Below are 25,465 nucleotides of genomic sequence, written 5' to 3'. Positions count from 1 at the left end.
TCTTGCCAATTAATGAGCAGTACTGGGTATTAGAGTAGACAAATATTACTGCAGAATATTGTCACTTAGGCCACAACTTGGTTTGCAATATATTGTGCCATCTAAATATGTTCCAGCAAGCACTCGGCTATGAAATATGGACATACAGGTCAAGAACCATGTTACTGGGGGAAGAATCTTCAACTGCTTGGTGTTGTACCCACTCTGCAGGGGCAGAAATTAGGATCATAGGGGCAATGCAGGTCAGGTAAACACCATAGCTGACCTTGGACAAAAAGGGTTTGCCTTTATTTTGAAACTCAAAGCAGTAAAACAACCTAGCTGAGTTTTTAGGAAGAGAAATCTTTCAGAGCAGCAAGGTAAAGGGATAGGACAATGTTGAAAATGTTAAAAAAAAAAAAAAAAAAGGGAAGGTAAAGAAACATTTCTTTTTGGAGGAGGAAGGAAGTTGATGTGCAGCATGACACAGTGGATCCATGCTAAGACTTCAGAGACTTTAACCCTCTGTTCCTCACAGACCCTAGACTTAGCATTTCTATGTCATGTTGCTCAATCTGCAAAATTGGAATAACCAGAACTTATCCAGATGGCAGGAACACGCATATATACATATATAGCAGGAGAAATGTCTATGTTATAATGTGCATACCTTAGGGTATTCAATCTATACAATCTATACAATCTATTCAGTCTAATAATAGAAACTGTGAAGCCCTAGATTGCTTAGGGTCAGTATAGCTAATCACAGAGCTGTGATTTTTGAAGCTATGCTAGCCATCGCCAAACAACATATGATTGTTTTGATTAAGAATGGGTTTCACAGCACCTTCCACAACTATGAATCCTGACGTGTTTATTCTAGCCTCACTCATTCACCAGTGGAGAGAGATGGAGGTGCTTGCACTAGCTGCAGAGGGAGCATTCAGTGGCCAGACACCTGCATTTTAGACAGCTAAATTAAGAGGGGATAAATCTCATCCTACACATGAAATAGTGAACTAAAGCAACAGTACAGCATATATCCAACTCTCAACATAATATTTAATCCCTGTGAAGTGAACAAACAACTCAGAATCATATGGCTTAAGTAAGTTTGGTTGGTTGAGGGGAACCTAAAACTACAAAGCCATAGTTCACAGCTTATGAGATCTCTGCTAGGTCAGTTTTACTGATGAACATCACCATTCTATCTATCCACTAACAATAACAAAGGAGTAAGTAGCACTCACCATCCCAGCAACCTAAGAAAGAGAAAAAGGAAGTTTAATTGAAAAATTTTGCATGTGAATAGGTTTAAAAATAGAAGATGAGAGGCTGGTGTCCCTGAAGCCACTGGTGGAACTTGCACGGAATTCAGTTTCCCCCAGCTCTAAAGACCTTAAGGCTTTCAGTGACTTTCAGTGCATGCATTAGGGTCTTACACTGCATGTGCACCTTAAACTCTTTTGGGTTTTACTGGAGAATGGAGTACAAAGGACAAGCAAGACTTGGCCCTCCTCTAAACTGAACATTCTCACAAGGTTTCCACCAGAATTCAGAGATATTCAGAGGTATAAAACTCCCATCATTTGGCATTGTCATTTTCCAAGGCATTAGGACAGAAAGAACAGGAAAAAAATCTAGTAAACTTATTTCATAGTTACAGGTTAACAAGTGTTATTACAGTAGCTTTGAGAAAAGGAGTTATTCTAAACAAAATTAAGGTTTTTGCATACCGAGCCCTAACATTGCTTTTCAAGCATCTGCCTGCTAAGACCAGACATGCAAAGTAGCACTGAACACAGAACTAACATGGTATTAATAAGTCAGGGCTGACAATTAGGCTTACAATATCAGAACAAGATTAAATGCTTACGGCTGTGTCTGCGAACATAGTCAATGAGTTCACATGGCTGTAGCACAAGAACAAAATGAAGACATAAATAAGCACATCGCTATGAGATGAAACGGTGCATTGTGCACGTTTGTAACACAGAGTATGCTAGGGATACATACAGAATATAAGGCTTGCCCCTTCAATCCTTTACTCCCCTGAAAAAGAAAAAAAAAAAAAACCAGGCTATAATAATACATTGTTATCTTCATCTCACCTAATTGCTTAGCTATTTTTCCAATCACAGGAAAAAAGAATACACAGAATTAGACAGCTGCAGCAAACAATGGCTGATTGCATTACACATTTTGTATTTTTTGTATAATGTCTGCCAGGATTTGGGATTATCAAAAGCCTTTACTGTAGAACAGAAGGTTTCCACTACCTATTATCTGTGTATGCTTTTATTTCAGCCAGGGCAAGAAGAGATCAGTATTTTTCTTTACAATTCTGGATTTCTAATATTTTAAGGAAATTTTGTACATGGCTGTTGTAACTAATTACAACTATCATCTTCTTCTGAAGCTCCAAGCTGTTCACAGTATATCATTACACATTTGATAATTTTTGACAAACCAATTTTCCCCCATTTTTGAGTAGGGAGAATACTTTCACTGGAAAATTCATTTCTATAAGGTAGCCAGAATAATGGCACTTTACCCAGCAAACCTGTGCTGTCATTCTGGTCAAAGTTACATCTGTTTAGTTTGTGGGCAAACGTAAGTTTTTGCTTTATTTTACTCCATTGGCATTGCAGAGATTAGGAAGGCAAAAAAAAAAAAAAGATGAGCTCTTCATTATTGTGCTTATTTGACAGAAATGACACCAAAAACTCCAAACAAGGCAAACCCTGAAATGCTTGAACATAAAAGAATGTATTTTAAAGGACTTGCCAAATATAAAGAGTATAGGTCTTACCCTGCGTCCTGGAAATCCATGCTCTCCGGGATTGCCTATTGGTCCAGCAGGTCCCGAAATCCCCTACAAATATTGGCATATGTCACATACATAGTACTCAAAGAACATAGACAGCAGATAGGAAATTTACATTTTCTGCTGGAAATGAAGTGACATCCTTCCCTCTTCATTTACTTGCTAAATGCTTAAGTTCCATTGTCTTGTGCATAAATGAGAATTAGAAAAGAAGAGCGTCAGGTCTGACATCATTTTCATTTTTAAAAGCGAAGAGCAACCTGGAGAGCATCATACTACCAATTTTATTCTAATGTTTCGGCTCATTTTTGTCAAGCATATTACTCATCCAATCAGTTCAAAACCCATTTAGAAATACATTCCTCAAAATAAAAATAGTACATGCCATGTCTACCTCCTTTCTACCTTTATTGCCTTTCTGGCCAAACAACACCAGCAATCCTTGCCCTGCCTGCTTTTGTCAACAGAATAGTTGTGATAGAGTCATTGATGCTTGTTAAGTTCTTTGAAGCCCTCAAGCAAAGAAAAGCATTAGAAGAGAGAAATATCGGTTTGCTAGTGTTCTGAGCCGAGTGTTGTAGACCAAGCATTTCTGTTTCGGAAAGTATTTACAGGTAAATATTTAAGAGACCTCTTAATCACAAAGATCCACATATGGGTATCCTTGATATAGATATATAAATATACACACACATAGGTGGAGGAAAAGTTCCAAGTGACATTGGGAAGCAAAATCCCATCTACCCAAGGCCATGCCACTAGATGATTTTAAGGTCTTCTCACATGGTGTTTGTTGTGTGGTAGTTTTTCCACCTGCCGCAGAGCTGACAAGACCCACTAGAAAGCCCATTGGACAGCATGTCGATGCCCTGAGTGCATCCCCCACGGGGGCTTTGGTACTGGGGCTCAGGGCCAGCTCAGAGCCAGCACAGCTATGGGCTGCCCCCTTCCTGCTGGCACCATGGGGAAAGGCTCCCAGGCAGCCCCACCACATCGTGGCCCCTGCCTGGCCACAGACCCTGGTGATCCTGACTCTGATCCACACACCCTCTGCTCGGCCTGGCCTCGGCCTGGCCGTGTCACCACAGAGTTGCCCAGCCATCGTGGGGCCATGTCAGGCCCTGTAACTAGACCTGCTCCAGACCCCAACCCCTGGGCCAACTGCTCAGCCCAGCCCCAGCCCCACAGAGGTGTCTGAAGCTCACGGCTGGAGGCTGCCCCTGGCTGCCCCCCAGCCTGTCCTGCTCCCTCGGAGGCAGTGGGACAGGCCCTTCTTGGTGACAGCACTGCCCAGCCCGGCTTGTTACCACCCTCAGCTCCCAGCTCTCCTTCCCGTAGGGAGCAGCCGGCCCTCACTGATCCCCGTCACAGCAAAGGAGATCCGCAGTTAATACGCAGCCGTGGAAAGCTGGAGAAAAAAGGAAGAAACATACAAGAACCCGGGGAAATTAAGACAAAAAAAATTAAATGGGGTATAACTGGGGATCGTCACAACTCTCAAAACAGCAAATTCCCTCTAATGTAGTTTTTTATCTAAAAGGCTCAAAAGAAAAGTGATCTGGAAGGGTAGACAGAACATTGAGAAATGGTTAGGGCTTCTGATTAGTGCGATGTGCGCAGAGACAGGGCGTGGGCAAGATTAGCAGCCTTTGAAAATCAAAAATATAACATTTAAAATCAATACAAGTGTGCAATCAGCGCATCAAAAAGGAGTCTATTAAAAAAAAACAATCCAGAAAAGAACGATCTATGGTAAGGTACTTGCCATTCTTCCGCTATAACCTTTCGGTCCATTTTCCCCTGCGATTCCTTTGTCCCCAACTTCGCCCTAGTTAATTGGGGGAAAAAATTAATTAAAATACAAAATCAGGCTCTTCTGATAAAAATGTGAACTTCTCAAGAAATCGTGACAGTGTTTTCCTACTGAAACAAATGCATATGAAAGGCTGTGCAGACAAAAAATTAGGCATGACTCATACAAAAGAGAAAAACCACACCTACCTAAGAGAAAATGAGACACAGCTGTTACTTTAACACAGCATCATAAGATAATAGAAAACTTACAACTTCACATGTGGAAGCACTTTTCTCTTTAGTCTGCCAAAATCATGCTGTTGACTGCAGTGTATCCTTTAATATAATACCTACTGTGGCAGAATTATGCCACCTGCTTCTGCTTGTTTACCAAAGCACACGCTGATTTTCCAAGAGAACATAGCAGTTCGATTTATTTAACAAACCTGCTAATCAGTTCAACTGAAACAGGATCACACCCTAATTACTGCGTAAGTAAAAATATCGGAGAAAATATTAACAAGCAATTTCTGGGCAAGGACATTGAAAATGTCCAGTGATATGAACAAGAATAAACACTCGGCTTAGGTATTCTTCCTCTATGGGGTCATATATATGTGTCAGCAAAGTGGTAGAACCTGAGGCACTCCTGACCCTTCTTTGTCCCGCACACAAGCAGCCATTGACCAGTAAGACTTGCGTCAGAGATCTGACATGCAACTTTTCCACGTTCTCGCCCAGCCATGACACTCAGCCGAATCACTCTGCTTTGGCTGGGGCTATAGCTCTGCATCCACAGAGGGTGTAGAGGTTAAGTGGCCTTGTTAGCAAAAACTGAAGTATACACCGATTGCACAGCTCTGCCCTGTTTGTGCTGTGGAGAAGAGCCAAGTCCCCAGGTTCTGCTCTAAGTATCATAAAATGGCACTTTCCTTCATTTCTTTGAGCATCCAGCATTTTCATAGCTTTTAGAGCTGGTCAAGAGTTCCCTTTGATTTGTACGTCAAATTCAGCTTCAAAAAAGTCTCAGACTTTTTTTGGAAAAACTGATTTTTAAATTTGTGACCCTGAGCTGGGACCAAAAAAAAATTAAATATGACATTTTTTCACGAGAGAGAAATTTAGTGTTCCGTTTAGCTGTGATTATTTTATACTTAAATTAACTGAAATAAAATTTCCTTTTGTCCTTTGTGAGCAAAAATGCTTTAAAATGCTTTAAATGCTTTAAAAATGCTTTAAAATTTGCTTTAAAATCCGGACCACTTTGTTTTGCAACAAAAAAGTGGAGAGACAAGAGATTTTTTTCCCAGTTAAATTTATGTTGGCATTTCAATATAAGAAACCTAGAATTCATAACCTACCCATAGGGATATTAATAGCTGGCATATATCAAATATGTCAAACACATGCTCGTTACATAAAGGTTGCTAGAACAAATTGGGCTGGATTTAGAAGTAGCCAGTTGGAAAATAGCTTGTTATCTTACTTTATAAATTACCAGTTAAATTATTTCTATTCATAAAATTATTAATTATTTATATTTTTTAATTCCCTTTTAAAAACAATTTCCATATAAGCATGATGTTAACAGATTGTTGAGCTTGCAGAATTTAGGTGCTTGAAAGTGAAGGAAGGCCAACATTTGTACAAGATTTCTGCTAGCAGAATTCCTTCTTTTTCCTCTCTGCAGGCTTTTGGTCCTGTGTCCACGTACTACCAGCACAGGGTTAGCCTGAGTCAAGCTGATTTGACGTGGTCATACAGTGCAGCGGAGCAAGATCTCCCACCTCCCTGTGCTTCAGCTGTAGGGAACGCAGAAGCTGGGTTCCCCTCTATGAGGAAGCTCGTTTGAAGCTTCTGGAGTGAGTAAAGCCGTTAGCTGTGTGTGCAGCTTCTGGATATTTCGAAGTAGGGAAAAAAGCTGCCTGCAGATACTATCTTTGCTTAAATGGTTGAAGTGACCTGTAAATACAAACCTTGATCAAAAGACTGCACAAAGAGCAAATTCACTGTCTGTTCCGACTGTAGGAAGGACAAAGGCAAACGATTAACAGGTGGGTTTCCCAAAAATCATTTCAGTCTGGGCTCTTTCCCTCAAGTTAGGGCTCAGGCAGGAAATTTGGGGCTTCTTCCTCTATGCCTTTGTGAAAGTTGTTCCTTTATCTAGCAAGCAACATCAGATTGTTACTCCTAGCAAAACATCTGCCCCGTCTTCATTTAGTGCTCCCTGGCTGGAGAGGGGAGAACTGCAGGTGCAAGGCTTTAGTAGTTTCCCACTTATGGTGCGCCCAGTAACAAAACTCCTTTAACAAGACCAAATCCTACTTTTCTTCACAAAAAGTCAAGAAAACGTGCTCAATGTATGGAAAGTTACCTACAAAAATTAGTTGCATTTTTAAAAAGAAAAACTGAGCAAAAAAATCTGCTATCTTTATAATAGTGAATTTCTATTAGCTACAATTGAGTTACCTTGGCAAAAGCACAAAGCAGTAAAAGGTAGATTATTTAAGGGAATTTATGTGAAAACCTCAGAAATATCGAGAAAAGAAAAAGATACCTTTAGTCCAGAATCCCCAGGCAATCCTTGATATCCCTAAAACACAGAGAGCACAGATAATTAAATTCACTGTATCATACCAGTGTTGATTTTCCACTGGCATTTGAAAGTAATAGGCTGTTTTATATGTATATATATGAATATACACATTATATGTATATAATATGCACATGTAAGCATGCATATAAATATATATATATATATATACACACACACACCACATATATGTGTGTGTGTGTATACATATATTTATATAAAATACTATTAATAAGAATCCACTTAAAGTTTTATCTTGCCTCAGTCACGGAAACTTGTGAAAAAGAGTAAAATTTTCAGTGCACTGCAACTGAGGGGAATCAATCTTAGCACATCAGAACTCTTGAAGTATGTTTCTAGTAAATCAGATGTAGGACAGGGGCCAGCAACTTGTCTGTAATGATATGACAAACTGTACTTTTCCTTCCTGAACAAGAGATTAAACATGCTAACAAGAACTTAAGTGTTGCCCAGGAGACATCATTTTGTAGACGAGGAATATACCATTTGAGCAACATCTCACTCCTGCGTGAGCCCCGGCTACCAGCTCTGCTGAGTTCTGACTCCTGCAGGAGCCTGGAGCTGATGCCCCTCTTGGCTCCCAGCTGCGATCCCAGAGTGTGCCCCCTCCTGTTAGAGATCTGCTACTTCACTGGCCCTCAGCTGTGTCTGCCGTTTGCTTCAGTAACACGGAAATGCAGTTCCCTTGCCTCAGATGTGAATTTTCGTAAGCACTGAGGCATCCTAGAAACACTATAAGCTAACTACAAAGTGTAAAACATTACAAGTATGTTGATAGTGTCAGTTGTCCCCTAGTTTTCTTATGCTGAGTGACTCTTAGACTGAAGGGACAGCATCCTATCAAGCACCATCAGCGCACAGGACTCGCGGACCCTCCTGCTTACGGTTTCTGCACTACTCCTAGCAAAGGTTTGGGTTATTTGCAGTGTTAACCACTTTTGGCCTAGGTGCATGTTCAGTAGGATGCTTCTGTAGGAAAAAATAATTGCAAATGGCCCAGTCAGGTGGTTTCGTTCACTGTTAACTATTTACAGAGGATAACAATTCTTATTCTTTTTAATACAAAAGACAGGGTCATGGTTCATTTGGCCAGTGCTGGATCCAAAATCTCTCTCTCTCTCTCTCTCTCTCTCTCTCTCCATTAAGTGACTTTTCGGGGTCAAGATGTTAATGCTTCTGTCAATGTGTGGTTTGAGCGTCTCTAGATTGTCTTCTCATTCCTGTACATACCTCGCACACAGTTTCACCAACCAGTGCCACAGTCTCTGGCTCTTCCCAAGGAAATCACCGAGGCCAAACAGTTCGCTTCTCATCAGGACCTTGTGAATGACTTGTTGAATCAGCATTACTTGTGTTTCAGCACTTTGTCCAAAGGAGCTTAATGATCCCTTTAGATGCTTTCTGAATAAAGGACAGCTTTTGCAGCCACCAGCTCCCATAAATTATAGAAATGTAAAACTAGGAGGCTTGCTATGTGATTTGCCTGGTGTTTCTGTCAAAACCTCATATAATCCTGCTTCTGAAAGCATCAAGCTCCATTTAAAATCTGCTGAGGCCTCCCAGATCCTGTAGCACTATCAGAAATACATTCTAGGACCAGTATGAACTAGCTTCATCAACATGCTAAATTATGGCTCTTGGCCTTGGGACCTTATAATCTAAGCTGCTTAGACCCACAACAATCCACACTGATTTAAGCAACACAGTGTTTGGGCTCAGACATGTATTTAAATAGAACAGCTAACTGAACGAGGACCTCAGTTAGTCATAATGAGTGACAATTAGAAATCAATATCAGTAGTCATGCAGAAGGGTGCATAACAATTTTCTTATGGTTCTTCTTTCAGGTTTACCTTTATTCCTTTTCTCCCAGGTAGACCATATGCAGAAGCACCATCTTGTCCCTGTAAAGAGATCATTTTTATTTAAATGTTTGCATTTATACTCCTTTTGTTTCTATCTGCACCTTAGTTTACTGACTGGGTGTTAATTCAAGTGCCTTGAAGTGCAGAAATTATGAAGCACAGGAAGTGTATATAAGGGAAGAGGGCTTCTACTCCATTTCACCCCACGCATATGCACACAGTGCTCCTGAAGCAGCCTAGCGGGAACCAAAATCTCTGCAGCCTTTGGGAAGTAGGATCTTAAAAGTGAACACAAAGGTTGATGTTGGTCCTGGTTCAAGCTGCAAAGCCAGGAGGGTATGAAAAGAGGGAATACGTGACATTGTCTTCAAAGCCAGCCCGGCCTAACCTAAGGGAAGGTGTTCTACATGGGGGAAAACCCAAGTTTACAAAAAAACTTCCTGAGATCATTAACTACACTGAAAATGCTACTGCACTCTAACTCTCTAACTGCACCTCAAAGCAAATCTTCAGAAAATCTAACCCTAAAAGAAACTTTTAATATTATTACTAAAAATCAGTCAAGCTGCTCTCTTCACACACAGCACCATTAGAACCAAGCTCCCAAGTACCAGAAACAGGTTTCAAACTCAAAACCTGAAGCATCTGACCATACTTTATTTGCTAATTCCAATGATACATCTTCCCAATACTATTATTAGAAACAATATTATTACAATAGAATGTACCAAAGGCTTGGGGTCATATGTGCACTTGTAATTTACACCTGTATTCATTCAGAATAACTCCCAATACAATTGTTAGGAGTATCTCCAAATTTTTATGCAAATACAAACAGCAGCAAAAAGTAGCTTAAAATCTGTGTTCTCTGAAACGGTTACACTTAATATCAGATCTTCATGGATCATCACACTGAAACTCTTTTTGAGTTACATGCCTTTTACCACAGGTCAGGCTTCCTGCGTTAAAATCTGGGGTACCCAAAAATAGCAGTGTAAGGAAAATAGAAGTACAGACCTGCCTTCCACGTGAACCATATTGACCTCTTTTTCCTTTTGGTCCTAGATTACCAGGTTGTCCCTGTAAAAAAAAAAAAAAAAAAAAAAGAAAGAAAGACTAAAACATTCCCACACTCATTTGTGATGCTCGGTTAAAGGCATATTGTGGATTTCAAAGTGTAGTGCTGTAAGGGAAAACTGAAATGCTACATTGAACATAAAACATAAGGTCTCTCTTCCACTTTCTAAATACAGGCAGCCAGCCAGATTATTCAAAGAGAATATGATTTCCAAAGCAAGGAGCAAAACATTTCTAGTGTCAGATCGAACAACTCTCTATAAAACATTTAAAAATCATGAGTATTAAAGGGACCAAATCACCAGCCCCAGAAAGTCTGCATGAAGTCTCACAATCCATTCTCAAAAGGCATGGAAGAATTTCCCTTATACTGGGGAACAGCTGTGCGTCGGTAGCAATTATAACCCCCCCCGCCCTCACCCACAAATGCAAAGGAACTTGACTAATCCGAAAGAAGGTACAACATCACTATGACTTTCAGGCTGTTCTCTTATTATTTATGAAATCAGATAAGCCGCCCCCAGGACTGCAGGCAAAAAGTACCTCAAACCCAACTTTTACGTTAAAATTCATTTTGCATTTATCCTGTCTTTAAGTATGCAAACAGTAGACCAAGTGATCCGGCCCAGAACTTTTTTGTATATCCTTAAAGAGACAGTTATATCTATGCCTCTGAAAATTATACTTGTTTACTTTTAGGATGTCCTGCCCATCCTAAAATGCATAAAGCAAGCATTTCAAATATCTCACACTTTCGTCCTAAACCTCTTGCTCTTAATTTTTTCTAGATATTTTGTCTTCTTGAATCTCAGCTTATACATTATCATGATTCCGCAAAGTCTGAGTTACAAGGGAACACTGAAATTCTGTTAGAATACTTTCATTGGAATCAATTCTTCTGATGTTTGGTATGTGAAAGTTCCCCCTCCCCCCCCCATATACTCCTACCTGTTAATAACTATTGTAACCTGGCACAGAGCTTAAAATTTCTTTCAGGAAGAGTAAATCAAGTAAACATGAATTATGAGGTCCTAATGGAAGAACTATCACACAATGCAGCTCAACATGCAAATGTTACCAACCTTCCAAGGCTCCCAGCAGTCACTTATAATTTTACAGAATCAACACACTATCCAGAGCGTAAAAGTTACATCTACAGGTTTAAGCAGAGAATAGATGAGACAAAGTCAATTTGCAAGTCTGCTTCCCTGGACCTCCTACTCCACACGCTGACAGGAAGAGCGAGTACACATTTTCAGAGGATGTGTTATGAGCCTTCTGATGCACTATACTGCAAATCATTCACACTTTTAGCAAACTCCTTATCTAGATGTTGCAAGAGAATAAAAATGAAGTAAAACAAAATACTTGATGTTCTTCTAGAGCAATGCCAAATACAAAAGGGAACATGAAAGCACTAACTGTTCTCAGGCTTTTCACCTAAGAGAAAGTCTAGATCTAAAAAGCTCACCTTCATGAAGAGCTCTGTGCAGCTGTGACCAGAGCCATTACTGACATGCATGCTGTGATGGTTGTGCTTGCTTGTTTTTTCCCAAAGGAATTTAAGTACCATACAAGCTGCAATCCAAATGCTTCATTAGAAACATGTTAAAGCTTGCTTAAACTTCAACACGTAATTGCTACTAAGATCAAGAGATTGGTCCTGCAGCCATCCCCTGGATCTTTGCCTGGGAAGAGTTATGATCAAGTTCCAAAGGAGGATTTATCAAGGACAGAATAGGTAAGCAGTTTTTAAAATCTACAACATTAAGGGGTGGGGGGAGAAACAAACAAACAAACAAAATTAATCCAGTTGTTTAACTAAGGGGACCTTACTTTATTTCCTGTTTCCCCAGGAATCCCAGGACTCCCTGCAGGACCCACAGCTCCCGGTTCACTCTGAAATAAGCAAAAGGAGACAAAAGTTACGATATAAACAAAAGAAAACAGAGAAAACGGATTCTTTCCCAGGCTGGACTTCCACTTTTACAAAAATTGACTGATGACACAAACTCTGTAGATTATACAACCACTACCTAACCACACACACCCCCCTGCCCCCGGCAGTCCCACAAAGGATACGAGCCAACAGGGTTTCAGAAAAAGGCTGATCTTTCAGTTAACAATAATTCCATATGATCAGCTTCTACCTCCACTTCAAGCTTCCTGTTTAATTCTGAGTTTCATCTGCAGGTCGCAGCAGAACAGAATGAGTGAGAAGGATGGGAACTAAACGGAAGAAAACTGTAGGTGCTATTCTATTACTTGTAAATTGAAACTAAGGATATTTATAAAATATTGCCTGAAAAGGGGTTAGAAAACAATGTTGTCAACACTATTTTTCCAAGAATTTAATCTAATCTAGACATTTTGATTTAACAAGAATCTGCTTAACCAAACTTTGCCATAGCCTTTAGCACCTCCTCTGTGAAACATCTGGCAGCAAGACTGAGAATAATCAATTTTATCCGGTACCAGCTAAACACTTTCCTCCAGACATTTGGTAGGGATTAGTCAGCCAATGAAATAAAACTCAGCTTCCTGGTTGCAAAACAGCATACCCTACAGTTCCTTCCCCCTGAGACAACAGAAATGTTAACTACAGAGAGTCCATTGCTACTTTGATTAGCAAAAAATATGGTAACTTTGCTTGAGCAAGCCAGGTTGGCACCTTGGCCCTGTACTTGTAGCCAAAGAGCAGTTTGCACTATTCTCATGCAAACACAAGAAAAGCAACAGATGTGGGTTTCAGGTAGTAAACCAGAGCAGAGACAGATGCACCCACCCAGCCCTTCGCAGACAGTTTCCAGAAGCTTGGACTGGATCCTTCTGTTACTGAACACAGACCTTTATATGTAACAGATCTAAAAGATAAAAACTAGTGTGTTTCTTAAGAAGCACGTTCATTTTTCATTTTTTCAAAAAATGCAAGGACAAGAAGTCAGTTCTCTCTTTTTCTAATGAATATCACGTACTGATTAGAAACTTCAGAATAAATTCTAATGAAAAACGCTAAAACTGAGCTCCCTGATTTGTTACACACCCTGAGCCTTACAATTCAGCAACATGCCATGTTTTCAGTATGTTACTTACTGGAGGACCTTTATATCCTGGTCTTCCTTTCTGTCCTTTCTGACCTCGCATTCCTTTTTGTCCCTAAAAAACACATTATTCAAAAGAAAGACCAGTTAGCACACACAAACCATTAGTGCGTCTTTTTGTGAAATACTACCCTGATCATCTACAGCATTTCCAATTTAGGAAGTGCTCTAAAACAAATAACTTGTTAGAATTCACTACCCTGAGATCTTGATGCTTTTGCCATTTTACAGAGACATTTGTGTACGTGGCCAGAACCTCAACCTGAGAATAAATGAAGACACTGTGGGAAGAATGAGGGAAATTCATATTAGGCACAGTGACAGGTAATCCATTCCTCAGAAGATACTGTGACTGGAAGTCATAAAAATAATGTTCACCTGAGGTCCTTTGTATCCTTGCTTTCCTTGCAAGCCCTCCTGACCACGCTGTCCGCGATTGCCCTGTTTTTAAAAGACAATAAGTTTTTATCTCGTTAGGGTTTTCTCATATGACCTAACACAAAAAGTAATACATTAGGATTTATTCTATTAAAAAACATTTTTTTTCTTTACATCTTCCTTCTATGGAAAACATATTTTCTTGTATTTACAGATTTCAAGAAAATTCCAGACGTTCTGCGTATCCAGTCAGATTTTCACATGCTGAACACTGCAGACCCCAAACGAATTATTAATTAATGCAGCAAAAACAATAACAATTTATATATAGTTATATTATGTATAGTACTCCTAAAATCATGCAGTAATGATGCACTTGAAATAAAATTTTGTATGTGGACAATATACAAGGAACTAAACATCATCTAACACTGTAATTTTTAGGAATAACTTGCTCAGCACTTCAAGCAGTGCATTCTGTTTTAGCAGGTCTACTGCTGGAAAAGATGACGCGCAAATAAATGAGAAATGCAGTTTTATGTATCTAGCAACACTTACGTGCAAGTTAAAAACAGCCAAAAATTGCAATTTTATCTGTGCAATAGTTGGAATATACTGCTACAGATGTTTTAGTGTAATAATATGAAGTATACACGCACATCTACTGATGCAAAAAAGCACACCCACAGACTTCTGTGAGTTTTCACTCAGATATGTGGAAGCTAGTGTTATATATTGATGCTAATGCTTAGGGAGAAAACACAAAGAGTATTTGCAAGTAAAGCTTGTTTTCTTTAGCTGCAGAACATGTCACCATCTCATACTATTCAGAGGAAAGATTTTTAAAAATCGGTTTGCATGTCACTGCCACTCATCCAGGGAGCTTAACCTTATACCAGAGGTCTCAATACACTGAAGCAGTAAATGAGAAGCACCTCTGTTGGGGCTGGATTTCATGACATATTTCTGTTTGTTCGTTATGGTAGTTATCTGACTTGAAAGTATATAAAGAAATTTATTGAGAAATGTCCTTCACATGGCATTAAAACACAGTGCAACAGTTTGGATTTCCACGATGCTGTTCCTAGAGCATTAAGACCAGTCCTGTCTACTTTATTCATGGACAGAATACCAATGATACCAGCACAACTAGTTGTACAAAAAGATGACTAGGTTCAGGCTCCTAATCAATACAACAAAATATTTCTCAAACAGATCTATTGCAGCTACTTTGAATTCTCTTTTGCAAAATTCTTTAGAAAACTAATAAGCTTCTACATTGGACATATGGTAGATACAAGAAAAGAATAGTTCTTACCTCTGGTCCCCATTGTCCTCTTTGACCTGGTATTCCCTAAGACAAGGTAAAAAAAATTGCCTGTGAGGCACCTAGTCAGGTGTCATCTGAATGCTGTTCGAGAGTAGGTAACTTGTTCAACTATGTCGTTAAACCATTTCAGGTTGAAAGCTCAACAAATATAAAATGTATGTGAGATACTCCTAGCTTCTTACAAAATCGTATGTATTTTCTTGTCGGTACCTATGATGTGTTAATACATAGAGGCTAGAGCTAGCAGCGGTATTGATATTCATGCAGAGCTTCCAACAGTTCACCTCTGAGGCTTCCGAAAGAAACACAGAGCTGTGATTGAACTGGCTGACACTTCACTTTAAGGACGGTCTGTGGCATGATTCCAACTTTGGCCTCGAGTTACTTTCTGAATATTGCTGAAGAAAACGTATCTTTATTTAACAACAATTACAGTGCTCCACGCACGAAATTAAATGTTGCTATGCAAAGTGCACGCAAGGTAAATGCAAAAAAGCATTCTCCTATGAAATCGAGCCCAAGAAGCTATGAATAATTTTTCATTTTCCTCAATGCACACAAGCTTCTTCAGTTAAGGAAGCTTACCGTGTTGCCCACTGCTCCTGGCAAGCCGTATGAGCCGTGCTGTCCTCTTTCACCCTGTACATGGAAAATTCAATTCAATTTAATTTAATTAGCATCATTGCAACTTCTCACTTTTTCACAGGCTTTCTGATCCATTTTTGCATGCCAAATCTGTAAGGTGACTACTTGTGGGACTTCCCCATGGCAACATTTTCTGTCAAAGTCTTTCAGTAAATAACATCTACCATCCAAAGCAATCAGGTATGCATCATTACATGGGCCTGCCTTACAGGATTGTCTAAGCACTGGCAAACACCATTTTTCTTCTCCTCAGTAGGAAGCCTGCAGGTCTGCATTAAGTGCACAGGGCTGGGGATTAGAGAGATGGCAGATTTCTGCCTTTGCTTCTAGCTTGCTCTTTGGTAGAGGACAAGTCACTTCCTTGCTCTGCAGCTCACTTTCCTCATCTGTAACGATGAGAATAATGACACAGATTCCTCGTGAGGGCGCACCCCTGTTGAAAAGTACCGCACAAGAAGTGTGTGTGTGTGTCACAGGAGGAAAGGCTCAACCAGTCTTTTCACTCCTCCGGAAGGAAGCAAGGGCTTTACGCCAGGCCATGTGAAACATGTTAACCATCAGCTCAGCACAATGGCCCTGTTGCCCTTGCAATGCCAGGTCGTCCCTAACCTTGCACTCCTTTAGCACAATTAGGGGGAGGCCAGGCCTGTAACACCTGCTAACAGTGTCAGCATAGCTCCACAGAGCTAATTAGTGTGAGCAAAGTAGCATACTAGTGAGGTAGCCCCATTTCTCACACCTCAGTGCGGGTTCCAGTGCAGCTCATTTGGAGCTCGCTCACGTATTTCACAGCAGAAAGCAAGACCACCACTGCAGTCTATCCATAATTGCATTCTTCACTCATTTGGAGATGTTTATGCTACGAAATCATATGGAGAAATGCTCTTTCACCCCCTCTATGTGTAGTGCAACTTTTAAGAACGGTAGTGACAGAGTAATTAGAAAGATAATAATAATCTATGGACCACGTCTTCCGCAGCAGTTCTCAACAGTATGTAATGAGCTCTGCTCCTCTCTATTCTTTTTTAGTTGTAGTCTGCTGTTATGAGGTTATCTAAGTGTGCAGCAGGACCACAAGGCACTGAAAGCTGCCTACATAGTAGTTGCAAAGGAGTGCCTCATGATTCGGACTGATACCCTGAGCTGCAAGCTCTTGACTCCCTGAGTAGGCCAACGGAAAGAGGTTGCCACCCTTTGAGTAAGACAAGCACTTGTAAATGGTCTGCCTAACTCTGTACATCACAATTCTCCTCTGCCTCTATAGTCATGAAACCCCAAAAGAAAGTGGCTCAGTTCAGCCTTGGGACCTGCAAATGTATTAACATAGGTTATCTGTAATATTTAACATTGATACGACTTTTACTTTTAAAGTATAATAGTAATACAAATATCAGAAATATGAGCCTATTTATATTTTGTTTTCTTTAAAATCTTTAAGTATAACTGCAGAAAGCACACAGTATTTTTAGCAATAAATAATTACTAGCAAGAAGCTAACTCTAAAGCTATCATTATTCTTGACTTAAGTCAAACTTCATAGGAAAAGCTTGTGCTATTGCTGTCCAAGCTGTATCATGCCTGTGAATGAGCAGAGGAATCGAGTCTGAGGCACTTGGACGACTAAGAGTCAAATCTTTCAGTCCACCTTCACTCAAAGTTTTCCTAAATTCAGTGAGACTATTGCATGAACATTAGTAGCAGCATTCAGCTTCCTTGTAAGGGTATGCGGAATGTGAGAGCATCCGGTTCACTATGTTATTTAGTTAAAGACTATTCAGTAAAAAAGAAACAGCAAATAACAAGAAGAGTGATAAATGAAATACACAGACATATAAACGGTAATGAGCAGGCGATAATGACAAAGACTACAACTCTTCAGTCAGTGACTGATGAGCCATTAAAGGAACTTATCAGGCATCGGCTTGTAGAGGGTCAACCTGAACTTTGTAACTGTGTAATGAATGTTGCAGAATATTTGAGGGGGCTTGTGCGATGGTTTGAAACTTATTACCAGATATCTCTCATATGAGATTATGTAAAACTTATTATGGGATGTTTGGGGAAGGCTTAAAGGCAGGGAAAGGGGAGGCTTAAGGTAGGCAGGGGAGGAACAAGCATGGGAAAAGGGAGAGGAATGGGGTTAAAAGCATATGGTTGTGTTTAACGAGGCTGTTGGCCAGTATGCTTGTCTGACTGAGCCCTGTGCCTGATCGCCATAGTCTATCCTACCTTCTTATAAAATCCTTTCCTTAACTATTTTTCTGTGAAGTTTCACTCTACCCTCTGTCAGCATGGCAAGGTTGGTACTGCTGTAAGTCCCCACAGCTGGAGAAGGAGCAGTAGGTCACAGGACCAACAGGTCTAGCAGTCAGCAATAGGAGACACCTGGGTGTGTTTATATTTCCCGAGTTAATTTAATCTTCTATGTGTGTATATGTGTACATGTAATTCACTACCAAACTTCAAGATGGACTAGCTGGTGAGTAGGAGACCACCCACATCTGGAAAGACTCAAGATCTGAGCCAGAGGATCTGAGCCAAACCTGCAAAGAGGAGCAATACCAGTGGCATCCACCAGACTGGGACAGAGAGTGGTCCCAGAATCTGCAGGATTCAGCGGCTCTACTATCACATCCTTAACATTCTTCTCTCAAAACTGGAGGATTTAAATGATTTGCCCATTGGAATCAGATCAGCTTTTTGTCATTGTCTCGTGGGCTCAATGCTTACAGTGATACTCTTTCCTCTTCAGTGATCCATCTGATCAAAGACATTTCACACCTTTGTTAGCATCACAGCTCATAAACCGTTAGTTCCCGTATCCTTGACACAGATATGTTTAAAATATTGCAGACAGCAGGGGGAATTGCGTAACTGCTGAACAGATACCATATAGAAATATCATGCATTTCTAAATCTTTACCTTTTCCCCGTCTTCTCCTTTCAAGCCTTTTGCTCCCTCTATCTCATTGTTCAGGCCAGGGTCACCCTGAAAAAAGGAAACATTTCCCAGTAAGAACGCTTATTCTTAAAAAGTCACAGCCCAATCTGAGATCTTGAAATAATTTAACGTGTTAAATAAACAAGTGAGTCCTTAGTCAATGCATATGATTACTACTAGCATTGGAAGGAGTTCTGCCTGGAGAGACCAAATCAAATTTTTTTATATGAAATCTTTAAAAGTTTCCTCAGCAAAACAATAGAGAGATTTACATATATGAAGGGTTAATAAAAAGCCTATGCATTCGACAAGCCACAGTCATTACAATATGATATGAACACCCTGGAAGAACATCTCTTTTTTGGTCCTGGTGTACAGGAGACTATTTCTAAAATTTCATGACTACCCACAAGAAGACATCAGCTCCTAGAAAATAGCGTTATATTGGAAGAAAACATACAGAATCTCCTTGAAAGCCCTTCTGACCACGACCACCACGGGGTCCTCTTGGCCCTGGAGAGCCCTGAAAGCACAACATATCTCAGTAAGAATCTGAAACAATTCTTTCACGCAGGAATTGCCAAGAGGGCATTCCCAGTCCCAACTTTGCAATCCTCAATTTTAAATACTTTCACACACAGTTTCTTCCCATTTCCATTCCAAAAACAACAACAGAAAAAAAACAGTGTGGCATCTTGGACAAGATGCAATAGAGAAACAGCACAGTGCTCTATATTTTGTTTCATATTTTGTTGGCTTTTTAACTAAAGAGTCAAGTTCAAAATACTATTTGCAACGAAACAAACATGATTCCAAATATCAAAGAACTTTGCAGAATATACTTTGAAGAGCGTAGGCTATCATACATTCCCTGTTTTAGATGTGTTGGTGCCTTATCTGTGAATGACCAGTGTCTTCTGATGGCAGAGTCAGCCCTTTGCCTCTCTGGGCACCTGTGCAAGGGCAAAAAGGCTGAGGCAGCTTCTGCTGTCCTCCAGTTTCCTCTGGCAGCAAGATAGGTACCAATCAGTTATCTGAGGGTACTATTTTCCACAAATACCTGAAACTGGGATCCAGTTGCTGCTGCTGGGAGTTCAAACTGTACATGCACAGACCTGCTGACTACCAGCCAGCCTGCGATCCTTAATAGTAGGCATTGAAATGCAGAGGCTAACCTATGTCTATCCACCTGGATTATCACATTGTTTCCCACCAAGGACTGTTTTTATTACATAGAACAAGCCCAGATGTTCAGAGTGTCTCCCAGGGTGGTTTTTTGCTTCATTTCACCATTCTAGAAATGGTCATATCATAAGTCAAAAGATAAATGGTCAACTGTCTAGCTATCTATGGAAGTTCCCACAACCCAGTATCTCTCATTGCCCTTTGAAGTCCTCAGTCACCACTCATTTCAGACCACAAGGTAACTGGGAAGGCAATAGTGTTGCCCCGTGCTTTGTGAAAAAAAGTTATGTGACCTTGGGAAAAACAGAGAATGACAAAACTCTTGTCTTACATATGTGAACCTACAGGGGAACAACAGGACCAAAGGTAGGGTGCATTGTATCTATCTTTAGGCAAATAAAAGTTAATCGTACGGAGGAATCGCTTGAGCCCAAGACAATAAGACAGAATGCTGACCTAGAAGACTGTAGGATACAGATTTAATTATTCTTTAAGTTGTCTTCTAAATAGAGACATCCTTCAGAAGAACTTCTTTCTGGGTATACACTCTATTTAAAAATACTTGCTGGCCCTTCAGCAGTAGTTTGCTCCTCTTCAGATGCTGGAAGTCTTATAATGACCCTCCCGATGTGTGTTCAAACAAAAAATGTGCTAATAACTTGGTGATACTGAGCTACTCCTTGTGCTTGAGAGTTTATTAAATACATTGCTCACAGGGATAGTTTTACGAAACAGCCATACTATTGTTCTCATATCCAAACCCTGACCAATAAAAAATAACAATACATTACCAGATATCCAATGTCACCCTTTTCTCCTTTCTTTCCAGGAACCCCAGGAGATCCCTTAAAGATAAAATGTGGCACATTAATTCACTTCTATCACTCCATAACTTTGAGGTCAAGAAGGTAAAAGAAGGAAAATAATATACCTCTGCTCCTCTAATTCCATCAACCCCATCATCCCCTTTGTCACCCTGAAATAATAAAAATGTGCATGAATTTATGGTTAGTCTTCACACAACCAACCGCTGCGTACTTACAAAGTCCAACAAGAATGGGATCTGTGTTACCTCTTGTGGTTTTTGATCACGAGTGCAAAAACCAAACAAACAAGAAAAAACTGAATGCAGGACTTAATGCTAAAAGTTTAATTTCTCATATTTTCCCTAGGCACAACCATCAAATGGTCATTGAAGCAGACATTGGTGAAGCAGCCTAAAAAGAAGTAACACCTTGACCTTGTGCTCACTGACATCTGTGTTAAAACTCTCAGGAACTCCATTTAAAGCAGGATAAAGCCCTAAAGAATATTGCATTTACAATAATGGACTCTCTAGAGATGCAAGTCTACTAACTAACCTCTTAGAGCTCAAAGAGGTTTCCATCAGCTGAAATGACCTACGAAACAACTGACGTACAGAAAAAACACATTTGCTAATATAAAGCATATTGTAAGACTGAAACTCAAATTGTTACCTTTAAGTCATATTAATACATTTCTTGCTAATGTTACATATAAAATAAATATTTTTTCTGTAAATGAAGATAGTCATACGGTACCATTTTTCCAACAAATCCTCGAAATCCCTAAAAATAAAAGAAATGGTAAAAGTTACATCAATATATAATGAAAACATTGAGGTTTTATTTTAAGTCACAGTGAAAAAAAATTTTTAGAACTGATTTTTTAACCTTTGGACCTCTTTTGCCTGGACATCCCATGTTGCCATGTCTTCCTTGTGGTCCCGGTGGTCCTCTTGGGCCCTGAAAGAGGGAAAATAGGAATCTAATTGTTGATATTGATGTGAGGTTTACAGAAGCTGGTAGCTAATTCATCTGTGAGAGGGGTGTGGTACTGTGGTCCTGGAAAGGCTTCTTCTCAAGAAGTTTAGCCCCAGTAAAGTCTCTGGCTGACTGCGGATTAAAGAGGCTGCAACAACAGAGAAATGTATGACCACAAGACCCTCATAACTCAGTGATCTCAAATGGAAGATCAAATACATCAGCAATATCCTAGCAAATGTTTGAATATTTTGAAGTTGACATAATTTTGACTTCTTTTTAGCCATATGCATATGTCATTCTGTTACGTCACACTTACAGCCCCCAGAGCCTCCACCTGCCATTTGGATGAATCTGACTGCCATAAAAAGGCATCACCACGCCAGTGCATCTTAAATTTGAAACCGCATGCAACTGCAGAAACCTCACCGCATGTAACTTATAAGCTGTATTTGGGCCTGGCTGACAGGTTTTCCATGAAAAATTCCTTCCTGAATAGTATGATGAAAATAAAGCAAACACAATGTGATAATGCAGTCACACAGCTGCAGGCTGAGTTTGGCCTACTGCATCTTAATGTGTGAGAGAGTAAGCTATCTTCCAGAGCAATGCCTACAAATTATTTTAAATTGGCCAGTGACACCAACAGAAACAGTTACTGCATCCTCCTGAGGACTGTTTCAGCCAGTCTCTTCTCTAACGTCCATTACACTGCTATACTACTTCCTTATTTATCTTCAGTTTCCACTGTGGGTATTTGTTCACTTACCATTTTCTTAATGTGAAAGAGAAAGCATATGGACTGAAACTGTTTGCTCCTTTGACATGGAAGAAACCACAGCGCAAACAAATGTATCCATCTATCTGTGAAACGTAGTCGTACTGCTCCAAGTATGTTTCCCAGCCCCTTCCCCTTTCATCCTTTTGGTTTCAGCACCCTACTAGCATCCAAAAATATTACAACTGGTTCAGATCAAGAGGATGTGGTTTGGATGGGCATAAAAGTCCACATCTAATTTGGATACAACCAAAAATACGTAAAAATACATACCTAGATGAAAAAGCTGCCCTTGCCTGGCCAGAAGTGGCTTATTAACAGCCCCCTCTGTGGAAAATGGCTGGTTTTGCCTGACACACGGTCACTTTTTGTTCACCTATACAAGAAGCTTTTGGTTTTTCAATAAAAATTCAGGAAAAATATGAAGACAATGTAAAGAAAACAAAAAATGTATTTTGCAGATGTTTTGCACAAGAATAAAAATAAGTTTCCAAATAGCTTTGCTAAGTGGCACTTGCCTAGCCATATACGTGCATTAATCACGCAATTGTAATGAATGTCCATTACCTCCTAAGAAATGTTACTGAAATCTTTATGATCTTATCTCTGTTATATTCACATTATTTGAGGGAATTCTCATCTTGGATATGGAATAGAGGTTTGTAAGTTCATCACCCAGCTAATTTAAATGCTCTTTCTTTTTTTTTCCCTGCTGAAAAGTTTTAGTTTTCAGAAATAAAGACTTTCTAAAGTGCTATAACTTACCTCTTCTCCTTCATCTCCAAAATGTCCTGGGTTTCCATTAACACCATTGGGTCCCTGAAATTAGAAGTTAAGAGACAATGCTATAATATTTGGTTGATCTTTAGAAACTGTTGAGGAATTCTGGAATGATTAAATGGCTCAATACATTTGCTCTTTGCATCTTCCATCCCTCTGCTTATTGTGTGCTTCAAACATTGCTGAAAACTTGAACAATGAACAACTTCTTTTCTGACCAACTTTCTCCTAATATCCCCCCTAATATCACCAACAGGTTAATTCATTGCTAATGCATTTTTTGTCCCACATTTAAATTTGAAGGTAGCCCAACACCCTGCATGCTCCAGGGTGAACAATTGCTTTTCACTGCAGGTCCCAGGAACAGCTTTTCCAATGACATAGAAATTCGCCAGCAACTAATTATGCATTTCAAGGTAACATTGAGATATATATCCACTAATGAATCTTTTAAAGAAGATAGGAAAAAAAAAAAAAGAAGGAATCTCGTTCCAGATTCATAAACCATCATACCTAAGGGCTTATTTTGCCTTCTTATAAGGAATGCTTCACTGGTTTGGGTAGAAACATTCCTAAGTTTCACTGGTTTGTTCTGCTCCAAATAGTTTTCATCTGCTCAGAGTAAGAGTTGCTTCTTGAATGCCTTTTGTAGCAATAGCTGTCAATCAATTGTTCTTCTGTCTCTGAGGGTGAGGAATGGAGCTTCCTCACAGTGACACAAGAATGATTGCTTTAATGGATCTCCAAACAGCCTCACGTTCGTCAGTGAGGATGAGTAAGAAAATATACTTGGAATGACCAGAGACCCATAGGATAAAATACACCTTCTCATAACTGTGGAGATAAGACCCATTACTTTTGATATAAACCAGACTAAGGATTTGACTAGAAAGTCTTGTATGTCTCCTTGCAGGAGAGGAGTCTACTTTAAAAAATAAGCCACTTGCCCCAGGTAGCCTGGAAATAATTCTAATCTGAACAGTTATGGTAGAGACTTTGCAGTTTCTGTGTAGAGTCCTTCTCTGTGTAGCTCACGCAGATTTTTGAAAGATAATCTCGAAATTTCCAGATCTTTCAACCACATAAGTTACACAGTATCTTTGCGTTTCCGATTTAACACTGTTCTTTCATATTAGTTTTTATTCTAGTCCAGCTATTTTTGAAGAAGCTTATTTAACCCAACCTGTAGCATTTTATAGGAGTAAAGAGTGCACTATTCACCCCGGTTTGGGATCCCTGAGGAAGAGACATACCAGTAAAAAAAGGAATTGTGGGAATAATATTTTAGAAGGCACATGGTTAATGAGAGCTGTTTTAGGAGTGATGTACTCAGCAAAGCATATCATTGCGAACCCAGTGCGGACATTTCCATTGTCCCCTAATTCCACAGAGATGAAAGCTGCATGAGAAATAGCTCTCATGGGCTTTAAGGGTCAGTACAGGCTTAATGAGTGCTCCTAACGCTTCAGGCTAAAACAAGCCTTGCTGCATAGCACAGAGGCTGAGAGCGGGCCTTCTTTCAATCTCTCATCCCGTTCCCCTGTGCAACAAAGCTTCGTGGGGCGAAAAGAAGCACAGTTTCCACTCAGCTCCTATCTGAACTCAGAGGCCTCTTTTGCAACAGGTTAATGTCTGGCGAGTGAAAATCTAGCCAGGCACTGCTGCCATTATACTGCATTCTGAGGCAGGGCTTCATGTGAGTAGCTGTTTTCTTCTGTGCACCTAAGTATGCTGCCTGACAGGAAGTGCTGACCCTGGCACAATATTTTGTGAGAGCTTTCTGGAAGGTGAGAAGCCTTCACGTATTCTCGCAGCCTCAGAGAGAAAAGGCAGCAGGAAGAGTGTCAAACCCTCCAAAGTTTCCTGCGTGTGGTCACCAACAGTGCCAAGTACCACCCTGCCAGGAGCTGCTTTGTAACTTTGTCTTTTGGAGCAGCAAAGTTTGTTCTGGTTGTGAAAAGGCTGTGACAGAGCAGTTTCTTTTATGGCAACTTATCAGGTCACAGCTGATAAGTTGAAGGAGGCTGTGGTTTGCCCTTGCAAAGCAAAACCTCAACATCTGCCCTAGCAGAGTATTAAAAGTGTTAGCAGGGCATAGCTGTCCTTCTGGAGCACCTGCAAACCTATCTGTGATATGTCTTGAACTTGGCTTGATGCTTGCAATGAGAGAGGAGCCAAGTGTGGAAGAGATACTTTGCAGGGGATGAGATGACAAGTGTGAAAAGACTCAAGGGGATCCCCTCCCCTCAGCAGGATACCTCAGGAGAGGCGGAGAAGAGTTAGAGGATAAAATTAAGCTATGGATGCTCAAAAATATATCTGTTAGCTAATGCTGTATAAGCCTGAGCTGCCCATTTCTTCAGCTGTTGGGGCTGGAAAACCTGTAG

At 40.1% G+C, this 25,465-nt stretch overlaps 1 protein-coding gene across 1 annotated transcript in view; it reads right to left on the bottom strand.

Annotated features, from left to right (window-relative positions):
• The window catches only part of COL6A6 (collagen type VI alpha 6 chain), a 62,848-nt gene that overhangs the window by 15,645 nt on the left and 21,738 nt on the right, over positions 1–25,465 (bottom strand). Inside the window, exons 15-34 of the mRNA XM_068933440.1 lie at positions 23,064–23,117; positions 21,431–21,502; positions 21,299–21,325; positions 20,668–20,712; positions 20,528–20,581; positions 19,012–19,074; positions 18,534–18,599; positions 15,551–15,604; positions 14,954–14,989; positions 13,636–13,698; positions 13,250–13,312; positions 11,993–12,055; positions 10,097–10,159; positions 9,068–9,118; positions 7,158–7,193; positions 4,572–4,634; positions 2,792–2,854; positions 1,996–2,031; positions 1,856–1,892; positions 1,230–1,241 (exon numbers count right to left, since the gene is read on the bottom strand). Coding sequence (XP_068789541.1) covers positions 1,230–1,241; positions 1,856–1,892; positions 1,996–2,031; positions 2,792–2,854; positions 4,572–4,634; positions 7,158–7,193; positions 9,068–9,118; positions 10,097–10,159; positions 11,993–12,055; positions 13,250–13,312; positions 13,636–13,698; positions 14,954–14,989; positions 15,551–15,604; positions 18,534–18,599; positions 19,012–19,074; positions 20,528–20,581; positions 20,668–20,712; positions 21,299–21,325; positions 21,431–21,502; positions 23,064–23,117 — 1,021 coding nt within the window. The remainder of the gene's footprint in view (positions 1–1,229; positions 1,242–1,855; positions 1,893–1,995; positions 2,032–2,791; positions 2,855–4,571; positions 4,635–7,157; positions 7,194–9,067; positions 9,119–10,096; positions 10,160–11,992; positions 12,056–13,249; positions 13,313–13,635; positions 13,699–14,953; positions 14,990–15,550; positions 15,605–18,533; positions 18,600–19,011; positions 19,075–20,527; positions 20,582–20,667; positions 20,713–21,298; positions 21,326–21,430; positions 21,503–23,063; positions 23,118–25,465) is intronic.

This window comes from Struthio camelus, chromosome 2, assembly GCF_040807025.1.
Source record: "Struthio camelus isolate bStrCam1 chromosome 2, bStrCam1.hap1, whole genome shotgun sequence".
Taxonomy (NCBI): Eukaryota; Metazoa; Chordata; class Aves; order Struthioniformes; family Struthionidae; genus Struthio; species Struthio camelus.
The sequence above is the reverse complement of the archived record's forward strand: the minus strand, read 5'-3'. Positions and strand labels throughout refer to the sequence as shown.